At 31.8% G+C, this 11445-nt stretch overlaps 1 protein-coding gene across 1 annotated transcript; it reads left to right on the top strand.

Annotated features, from left to right (window-relative positions):
* The first annotated feature begins 9070 nt into the window (after window positions 1-9070).
* On the top strand, window positions 9071-10986 carry LOC147394547 (allene oxide cyclase, chloroplastic-like). Its single transcript, XM_086454575.1, has 3 exons — window positions 9071-9408; window positions 9501-9622; window positions 10218-10986. Exons 1-3 carry the CDS (start codon window positions 9162-9164, stop codon window positions 10617-10619), a joined length of 771 nt encoding a protein of 256 aa, XP_086310701.1. The 5' UTR covers window positions 9071-9161; the 3' UTR covers window positions 10620-10986.
* Window positions 10987-11445: the final 459 nt, after the last annotated feature.

The raw sequence follows: 11445 nt of genomic DNA, 5'->3' as shown, positions 1-11445 counted from the left end.
CAAAATTCAATAAAAACAAGAGCAATGGTATGTAATAAACACAAGAGAATAGGAGTTTTGTAGTCAATTGTATTGAATAGGATCCCAACAACAACTTAAAGGTAGAAGAGTAATACCTCTAAAGTCCTATAAAATTCTTCTTGATGGGCAAAAATGTCATCAACCCTTGAACTTGGAAAAATTGCAAAGAATTGTGGTAAAATAGTCTTGAATTAGGAACAAGAATAGTAGGCTTAAAAGTCAATTATCTTAATTGAGTCTCAACAAACTATGGATAAAAAGATAATTGACTCTTTATGAGGATCATAGGTTAAAGTTAGGAGGATTTGACAATTACTAAAAAAACCAAGGTTACAAGATTATGAAGGCTTAATGCATAGATAAAGTTAGAAAATCTTTGTACTTTCTTAGGAAAAAAAAAATTAAGAGAGGACCTAAGAGGTAAATTCCCTAAGAAAATCTAGAACACTCAAGTGCACTCATTCCAAACATAATTACCTAACCGACTGGACCTTACATGAGTGAAGGCCAAGTAATTTTTACCTTGACATTAGGTAAGTGAAGGCCAAAGCAATCTTTACCCTAAAATTAGGTAACCAATGGACAAAGTAAAATTAAGCTTGGCCTTAGTCACCAAGGACAAACTTAAATTTAATTTCTTGAAATTTTTTGAAATTTTGAAATGGCTCTCACTTAGTAATTTTTAAGTATTTTGGGTTGCACCCTTCCTCATTGGATTTTGGTGAGCTCTCGGGCTCGAGTTGGGCAAATTGGGGTGTCTGCAATTCTTATTTACAAATTTCTAGAGTCCTCATACTTATTGTTAGAGTATGATATGTAAACCATTCTAATAAGGTGTATTGTGAAACACCATATCATATCCTTAGAGGTTAGGATTTGGATAAAATATGATTAAGGCGGGATCATAATCCTTAAGATAAGCATTAGATTAGATTTGTCTTTCCTTATTATTTTCTATATAAACCCCATTAGGGTTCATTGTAATTGTCTGAGAGAGTTAAAATCGAATATCATTCTTCTTTAGTAGTAACCTAACAACAATCTATACTCTCACGAGAGAATTTCTAATTAATTACACATTGAAATCCTATCCAATGCACCAATGAAGATCCCAAAGCCTCTCTACATCATCAAGTTCTTCCCAAACTTTGAGCAAAGGCATATACCTAAGGCCATAGATACTAGTAAACACCCATAACAATTGATCCCCTGCACAATGAGATACAAGTGACATTAGATGCCTCTCTTATCCTACATGACCATGATCCCACCCAACTATTCGGACAAATTGAACACTATGTGAAAAAGACCAAAATTTGACAAAACATATTTGACGATCCTGAGCACTCAAAATAATTAGAATTAGAGCCATCAAATAATCATTTTTTTTAATAGAACTGATGTTGTTCTAGTTCGGGAAAATCCTTTTTTCTCCCTTGTTCTCCCTCTCTCGTCTCATCTTTCTCTAAATTGTCTTCGAAGATCACACCACTTCATATTCCTACTCTCATAAATCATTTATCCCATGGTTGCATTTTTCCATCTTTGTTTCGTGAAGCAACATAGTATCAGATTGCCATCTTTTAAACATACTGACTCATATCTCTACCCCACGCCTCTTAACATTCCAAGATAAGATTTTAACCTTCACGAGACATGTAAAGGCGAGCAATGCAGGTTTAATGTTGTGGAATTGTGCTAAACACCTTTTTCTTAAATTTAAAAAAAAAAAAAAATGTTTATATAGATTTTGAGCTAATTTACTAAAATATGCATTGAAAATTGTTAAATACACATTTCAGCTCACCATTCATCTTAATTCCAATTGCAAAATTAAAGTGTTCCATTCAAAGTGGGAAAAGATATTTAACGTTTTATAAAGTGAATTTCACTTTTAACTACTTATTACTAAAACTAAACCAGCGAAAATATTTACTATTTTATAAAATAAGAATTTTCCCTATTTTTAGTAAATTATTTTAATTCTGAAAATAATAATTTAGCATTTTTAAAATTAAAATTAATAGTGGGCTAAAATGGAAATTTCACACATTTGAAGATTCATATGGAGGCCTAGGGCCAAGCAAAAGAGTAATATTTTCCATCTAAATATAAAATTCTTAAAGAAAAATCCCATAAGCTTTTTCACTTAAAGAACAAATTCTAAATAAAACAGAATTGTAGATTTTATGTTATACTTGGTCTGTATAAATTATTTTGTGATTGAATCACTACTGAAACTTACATACCATGTTCGTTTAGACATATTAGAGAAAGTAATTAATCATTAGCTTTTCAATGAGTAGTGAGTACTAGGGGTGCAACTTGATCTGGTTCAAACCGATAGCTTTGATGTGATTTGGTTCAATTTGGAATAAGTTGCAGTGGTTCTGAGTTACGAAAATGAAGAACCAATCAATTTGGTTCAGTTTTCGAATCAAGCTTGTATAGAACCGAACCCCTATGCAATAAATATATTATTATAAATTATTTTAGGAGTTAGGCATAAATTAGTAATTTTTTATGGATAAACTAATGACTTTTTCTATATAGATTTGTGATTTTTGTATGAAGTTTTATGTTTATTATATGTTTGTTGTTTCATTAAAAAAATATTATTTATAATTCATAGAATATTGACAATCCTTATAACCAAATCGATTTTCGTTCAGTTTAGATTGATTTGGTTCCAATGGAATTTGATTTGATTCTAAGCTCTTATTTAGTGAAATCGACCTATGTCAGTTCGGTTCCAATTTGACCTCAAACCGAACCAAATCGCACCCTTGGGAGTACTGCAAGGCTCTTCATAAGAGAAGATATCATGGTCAGTCACATGTTCACAGATTGTTTTGTGGTGGTAAGTTTTTGTTGTTTTACCAAAACAATTGCTGAAATTTGGAAAATTCCCATAACGGTAGATTATTTATTTTAATTTCAAAAATGGTAAATTATCATTTCTGGATTTAAAATATCTTAGTTTAAACTTAAAAGTGGTGAAAAAAATTTACTGTTTTATAAAGTATACATTTTTTAACCATTTACTAAAATTAAAACGGGGAAAAATTGTTTTCCCTTTAAATAAAATACTTTAATTCCGAAAACAGTAATTTATAGTTTTTCGATTTTAAAATGCACTTTGCTCTAATACGGGAATTTCACAATTTTCTCTCTTTTCTTTTTCTTTTTTTTTTTCTTTTTTTTTTTTTTTTTTTTTTTTAGGTTTCAATTTTCACATGACCCAGGGGTCATTGAATCCTTGGTGATCCCAGGCTCACAAGTAGAAATGATGGAAATTTTGGAGAAAATCAACGATTTTCTGTAAGAGGTTAAGGTAAGATTGAAGATAAAGTTGAATAAATTACAAATAATTTATCATAGAAATTCAAAAGTTTGAAGATAACTGATTTTGGAAAAAAAAAAATAATAATAATAATAATAATCCAAGAATTAGAATTTTTGTCTAGAGGTAGAAGATGAAGGCATTTTGGTCATTTTCATTAGTCTATAAGAGGAGACCAAGGTCAAGGGGCATGTCATCAGTTTGAAAACATAAGGGGTGTCTAAAAAATTCTCTGTAATCTTGAGGGGTATGTCTGAAAGATTCTATTTAAAACATTGGCCCACAGCTCAACAATATAAGTGGGCTTAGCTAGGCTCCACCATCTTAGTGCTGTGGTGTGGCATGAAACGTTTCACCCATGTCCATCATATCTCTGTATCCCACCACCTTGTCTTGTTTTGAAGTGAAGTGGAGCCAAATGTAATTTATAGCTCAACCACCACAATAAGGGAATTTATAGAGAGCCGTATTATGTATGGGTTGGGTGGTGTCACTTGTTTGCTTAAATTGTATCTTATTTTTTAAGAAAAATAAAAAGTAGAATTATTTTTTTCTTGGAAGATTTAAATAAATTTAGGTTTGGAACAAAGTGTCAGGATCTATGGATCCAATAATTATGAGAAAGGAAGTAATCTTATATTATTTTTTTTAAATGCCTTCGAAAAATATTTATTATTTTATCATTTAGTGTAAAATATACAAGGATGTAAGAGTCATTGTACAATGACATTTTGTAAAGGGTGAATTACCATTTCGTGAGCTGAATTTGAATAATTTACAATTTCAGCTTATTGTTCATTTTGATTACCAAAACGTGAATGCTAACGAATCGAAGGTTTTAAAGTGACTAGCTATTTCATAGGTATAAAGTGACAATTTCGTAGGCTTGACGTAACTATTCAATTAATCACTTTAAAGCTGCGAAATTGTCACTTTAAATTTGCGAAATAGTCACTTCAAAACCTCATAATTCATTATCGTTTACATTTTGATAATTAAAATGGATAGTGAGCTGGAATGGTAAATTCATCAAAAGTTGATCACTTTTTTGTAAATATCCCTTTTGTAAATAATTTCTTAAAATTTATTTATATTTCATTGCACAATAATACCCTTTTTTTCCTATAAGATTAATAAATATCGTTTATAAATCTTTTTGAAAAGAATAATGTTGCAGTGACCTCAAGATTGTACCTTATATCACACTTTCCTGACGTGGAAGTGTGTAGGAACCATAAATGCTTTTGCACTCATATCTTGGGTTACAATCTTGAGGTCACTCCAGAACGACTCTTTTGAAAAATCTAAAATTGTGGAGGTCGTGGTTGTTATAATATGCTAATGTTCAAGCTTTCATATGAACACTAGCATCCTCCAAGACCTTAGGTTTTCTAAAAATATGCTTGAAAAATATTTATTTGTTACCCTCTAATGATATATTTTGTTAATAATTCTTTTGATATTTTAAAAATTGTTGGGTTCCGTTAACTCAAGAATGACATAAGATCTTGACCATATAAACACAAAATTTAACCGTTGAAAATTACTCTTATGACAGACTCCTTAACGGCTATCAATATCTTTGACGATCAATGGAGTACTCCATGAAGTGTTGATACACTTAGTTCTTTCTATCAAAAGGCGTATTCCTAGTTTCCACAGATACACATTCAATCAAGTTTTCAAGAAAACTAACCGAACTGCAGATTATCTTGCATCCTCCCAAGATTTTATGAAATGTTCTGAAATAAATAGTGACATTCTCCCTTATAACCTCAATTCTATCATTGATCAAGATCGTAGAGATTTGTTTTTTCTAAGGTTGTAAGCGGTCTGGGTCTACCATTAACCCTATTGACTTTTTTTTTTTAAAACGACCTTCGCTACCAATACATATATTTTTAGCAAATTATGTTGGATGTCTCCAAAGGTTTTATCTAAAAAGAAAAACACAAAATTAGGGGAGTCTACAATTAATAAGGCTTTTTTAATATACTTATAATTATAACCGACCACCCCTCGTGAATATATGCATATCTCGTGATTAAAGAAAAGCACAAGTGGGCCCCTCAACAGTGTCCACGTGGTATCCTGGACACTTGTCTAGCTGTTATTGGCTTTACAAGGGGAGTAGCTTCCCCGTGTGTTGTATGTTGCAATTCTAAAATAGGATTGTTTTAAACGTGTGGCATGTGCTAAGCACTCTCGTCAAGTAGACGATATTAAAATTATTAAAGTTTTTGACTCCAATGACCAATGATAGTGATGTGTGGTGAGACTTGAGAGGCATAAAATTGCTTTTAAAGAGAAAATTATTTAAAAGGACCTGGTGGAAGGGTATTTTTCTAAATAATCCACAAGTTTTACATATTAGTTTGACAAGACATTTAGGGTATGTTTGATTGCACGTGGAAAATGAATTTCCATGAAAAATGACATTTTTCAAGTGTTTGATTGCACATGGAAATGGAATTCATTTTCCACCCTATTCAAAAAGTCCATTAAATCATGGATTTCACTTATCCACCCATATAGGTGGGAAAATGAAATCCACCCATGTTTTCCATCATCAATTATTCCCTACCACCACCACCACCATTACACTAACATTGCCATCGTCGTCGTCACCCTCGCCGTTGTCGTCGGCTCCGTCTCCGACCACCTTCTCTCTCTCTCTTCTTATTTTTCTTCTTCTTCATCCCTCACCTCCTCCGCCACCACCACCACCACCTTCTGCCCCCATTTTCTTCACTTACCTTCATCGTCGTCGCCGTCACCGTCGTCGTTGTAGCCGCCACCGCCACAGCCACCGTCGCCGTCACCATCGCCCTCGTCGTCGCCACATCCTCCCCCCTCCCTCTTCCTCGTCATCTTCTTCTTCCTCCTTCTCCTCTTCTTATTTTTTCTCATATTTTTTCCATGATTTTATCCAAGTGAATCAAACAATGGAATTTGATTTTCCAACCCTACCTATTTTCCACAACTAATTTTCCATGGATTTCAAATTCCATGGAAAGTGACTTTCCATGCAATAAAACATACCATTAGTAAATTTTTTCTTTCTTAATTGTCCTTCGTACTCACGGGTTTATAAGTTTTACTCTCAAACTCAACGCTTCTTTTTTTTTTTATTGTCGAATTCACCACTTTTTACTTACAATCGAACTCGACGTTTTTCACAAATTCAAATGAGTTGACTCAATTAAATTTTGAGATTACTCAATAAAAAAGTTCAATAAAACCAATTTGCTAAGTCAACTCATAAAATATTTAGTCAACATGTCAAATTGGCCGAGTCTAGGTTAGAAACTCAAGCGAGCTATTGAACTATAAAACATAATATTTCTATCCAAAATAAAAATAAAAATTATTTTTATTTTACTCATTCCATATGACTTACAAGTTCTTTACATGATTTGCCTTGGTAATTAGTCAAAGCAATCCAAATTTTCTATTTTTACAAATATATTTAAGAGTTTGTTTATCTTTTTGAAAAAGAAGGAGAAAACCCCAAAGGAATCGACCTGAATTATCAAAACTTAGAAGAAAAAATCAAGGACCCAAGTACTTATAGACAGATTTTTGAGGGAGAAAAAATGAGTCGATTATTTTTTAGAATGTGGTGAAAATCAATATCTCAAATATTCATCAAATCCCTGAGGAGTTTGTTTGAATTATTCTTGTTTAAGATGGTTTAAAATCTTGTTTTGATTCAGTGTTTCAAATTTTGTAAAAATTAAAATTATATCAAAACATTATAAAATATTTGATACATATTCAATAAATTGAACTAAGGTTATTTTTAAAAAAAGTCTTCCACGAGAGATTTTGATCTAGGGTATGTCAATAATTTATAAATACAAGAGTATCTCAAATCTCTCTCTCTCTTAAATCTGTAGGTCTCGAGAAATATCAAAACTTTGAATATTTTGATTTCACGGTTGTTTCATCTAAAAATATTGAAAAATCCAAACATTTCATACAAAATAATACCAAATGAAATAATATTTTGAACAATAAAACGAATATCTAAAATGAACTGTGGTCCACCAAATGGGCACTACCATATTTTCATGGGGGAATGGGTGATAAATAATGATGAGCCCCCACCAAAGATAACATTAAGTATATATATTAAAATGAAAGATTAAACTTAACTAGCACAAGTGTGGAACTACATATAACAGAAAGAAAAGGTGCAAACAATAATTAATTGATATTTCACACTTATTAAGGTTGCCCTGTTGGGTGGACCTCCTCTAATTCTTTTATCCTTATAAAGCCAAAGGATAATCATTTATTTATGGGTAATCTAGACATACCCCCTCTATGTTTTGATGAATATTTAAGATACCCCAATGCTTTCAAATTGATGCACACCCCTTGAAACTAATGAAAATGACTTAAATGCCCTAATCTTAAATTATAGGAAAAAATCCTAATTTTTTTTCTTCTTAAAATCAGTTTTCTTTAGCTTCTTAGATGAACTATTTGACCTTCAATTTCAATCCTAAGAATTTTTAAGGTATAGCCTTGAAATTTTTAAAACATGATATGACTTTTTGGAGAAGCAAACAGATGGAATTTTAGATTGAAAATCTAGAATTTTTTACACGGGGTCAAGACTAAGTTGAAAATTATGGATTGAAGATGAGGTTGAATAGGTTAAAATGAATTTACTTCAAGAGGTTGAAGAATCTATAGATTTTTTGGAGAAAACATTAAGTATTTTAACATTTGTCAACTAGCTTAGTTGGTAAAGTCTTTGGATGATGTAGAGCTGTCAACGGATATGTTCGATACCAAATAAGTACTACTCCAATATCGATCTAATTTTTTTAAACATGTACCTGATTTGATCTGATTAATGAATGTGCGAATCGAATCCAATCTATTTCATTTCATCTTAATTTAAAACTAATCTGATTATTCCGAATATATGTATTATTTTAAAATTATCGATGTTCAAAAAAAAATTAAAATATAAAATCATATACAATTTTAGAAAATATATTTTTCAACTACAAATATAAAGGGAAATAAAAAAAATTAAAATATTTTATCTATATGTATTTATATGAAATTAAGAATAAAAAAAATATTAAAATATGTTTGGATTGAATTTTTTTGGAGCGGATTGGGGTACATCCGAATACGATCAAAAAATCTATTTTTTCATTTTTTTTTTATCAGACTAGTTTGAACATTAGGTATATTTCAGAACATTATTTGTCGAAGGTCATGATACCAAAGACCTAGATTAGAATTCCGTCAACATCGAGTTACTGAACTCATTAAAATCAGGTTTACTGATAAATAAATAAATAATAATAATAAAAAAAGAGTCATGTAGGAGTGATTGTGCAAGATATTGTGTTACACATTGCGATGACGTGGATGTTCGCACATAACTATAGATGCATTTTCTCGAGATATGAGTGAAATCATCTATGGTTGCATGCACATCTCCATGTCAGTGCAGTGTGAAACGTAGTGTCCTGTGCAGTCACTCTAGTATTTTCCAAAAAAAATTAGGGTTTTTGAGTAAAAGTTGAAGATGAGGGCATTTATGTCATTTTATTATTCTATAAGAGAGGATCGAGGTCAAAGTAAAAAACGAGAAGGGTGTCTCAATTATTACCAAACATGGAGGAGTATGTCTAAATCACCCTTTATATTTATATTTATACACATAGCTACATCTTCCAATTCCAAGCCAAACCCAAACTCATCTTCTGTTCTTCTACCATTCTCCTTCACCATCTCTCAAAATTTAAAATTAAAAAATCCTCCATCAATGGCGTCTGCAACTTCATCTCTTAAATCCGTCACTTCCCCCTGCTTCAAATCACTCATTTCTTCAAACCCCAAAAAACTGTCGGCCTTCAACCTCTCATCAAACTCTATCTCAACTCAAACCCTCAGGTTCACATCTACCCATCAAAGCTTCACTCCTAAAACAAACTCCAACTCCATCAAAACCAAATCTTTTTTCTCTAAAACTGAAAAAAAGAGCACTCCCTCCTCTGATTCTTCAAGACCCAGTAAGTGTCTCTCATTTCTCCATCACCCGATCACAGATTTTAGTGATTCTTATATATATTCTTGATCTTGATTTCATGATCTGTTGTTTCAGCTAAGGTTCAAGAACTCTACGTCTACGAACTCAACGAAAGAGACAGAGGAAGCCCAGCTTATCTTCGATTGAGCCAAAAACAAGTCAATTCTCTTGGAGATCTCGTCCCTTTCAGCAACAAAGTAAGATTTTTACAAGAAAAATCCATAAATCTTCAACTTTAATTCTTACCCATTATTTAAAACCCTCAGTAAATTTCGATCTCTCTGTTTTTGTTTAAAAAAAAAAAAAAAAAACCCTCAGTAATCTTCAACAAGGTTAGATTTTTACTAGAGAAATCCATAAATTTTCGACTTTAATTTTACCCATTGTTTAAAACCCTCTTTAAATTCGATCCTCTCTAAAAAAAATTTCGAAAAAACACTCTCTAATCTTCAGCAAGGTTAGATTTTTTAGAAGCGAAATCCATAAATCTTCAACTTTAATTGATACCCATGTTTTAAAACCCTCTGTAAATTTCGATTCTCTCTGTTTTTTTTTTCCCCCATAAATCTTCAACAAGTTTAGATTTTTACAAGAGAAATCTATAAATCTTCGACTTTAAATCATTCCAATTGTTTAAAACCCTCTTTTGTAAATTTCGATTCTCTTTGTTGTTTTTTTCTTCAAAAACCCCTCTGTAATCTTCAACAAGGTTAGATTTTTGCTGCAGAAATCCATAAATCTTCGACTTTAATTCTTACCCATTGTTTAAACTTCAATTCTCTTTTTTAACAGCTCTACAGTGGAAACTTGGAGAAGAGACTGGGAATCACAGCGGGTCTCTGTATTTTGATCCAAAACGTACCCGAAAAGAAAGGAGACCGATACGAAGCGATTTACAGCTTTTACTTTGGGGATTACGGACACATGTCGGTACAAGGTCCTTATCTCACTTATGAGGACACATATTTGGCGGTAACAGGTGGATCTGGGATCTTTGAAGGTGTTTATGGGCAAGTGAAGCTTCAACAACTAGTGTTCCCTTTTAAGCTGTTTTATACGTTTTATCTTAAAGGGATACCTGATTTGCCTCAAGAGTTACTGGGTACGCCCGTGTCCCCTCATCCTGGTGTCGAACCGTCCGCTGCAGCTAAGGCTACTGAGGCTGGAGCCACTGTTCCCAATTATACTAAGTGATGGTCGAGTGTGGGACCCACTAAACTCTTATGTTTGCTCTTTGGGGGTATTTTAGACTTTTGACTTTATGGCTTTCTTTTAGGCGGGGGGGTATTCTAGACTTTTGGTAATAGGAAATTAATTTTTCAGAGACTTTTTTAACTTTTTCTTGAGGTATTTTGGAGTTTCATCTCAAAATATTCTCTGGAATAAATAAAATAAATAATGGCTCTGGATATTTTAATTTCCTTAAATGCCCTCATGTACTTTTCATATTTTTAGTGAGGATTGAAAGTGCGACCCACTGAACTATGTTTATTTGTGGTGGTATTTTAGACTTTTGGTAATTGGCTAATTTTTCAGACTTTTTTTACCTTTTGCAGAGAAATATTTGTGTGTGTGTGTGTGTGTGTGTTTTTTTTTATACTGTTCTTAGGGTTTATGTGTCTACTCATTTTCATATTTGGATTTTTAATTCAGGTTCAAATCCGTATCCAGATCGGATCCTATTAGTTCAAATCATATTTGATATTTTTTTTATTTTCATTAAATCCATATTCAGATCCGGTCTGATCGAATTAATTAATTTGGACCAGTTGGGTCGGATAATTTCAAATCATTACAAAATAATTTATTAAAAAATGTAACTTAAATACGATTAGAATTCAAGATCTCTCTCCTTTTGAAAAAAAATATTCATTTATTAATAAATGATAGACTAAAAAATATAACATACAATATATAAAATAATATATCATTTGAATATAGGTAGATATAGGGATGGATCCATATCTAACTCGGATCAAGTGACATCAACCTTATTTGACTCATATTTTAATTGTGATAT

This window comes from Akebia trifoliata, chromosome 9 (assembly GCF_017979445.1).
Source record: "Akebia trifoliata isolate Shusen 1 chromosome 9, ASM1797944v1, whole genome shotgun sequence".
Lineage (NCBI taxonomy): Eukaryota > Viridiplantae > Streptophyta > Magnoliopsida > Ranunculales > Lardizabalaceae > Akebia > Akebia trifoliata.
This window is presented reverse-complemented; position numbering and strand designations above follow the sequence as displayed.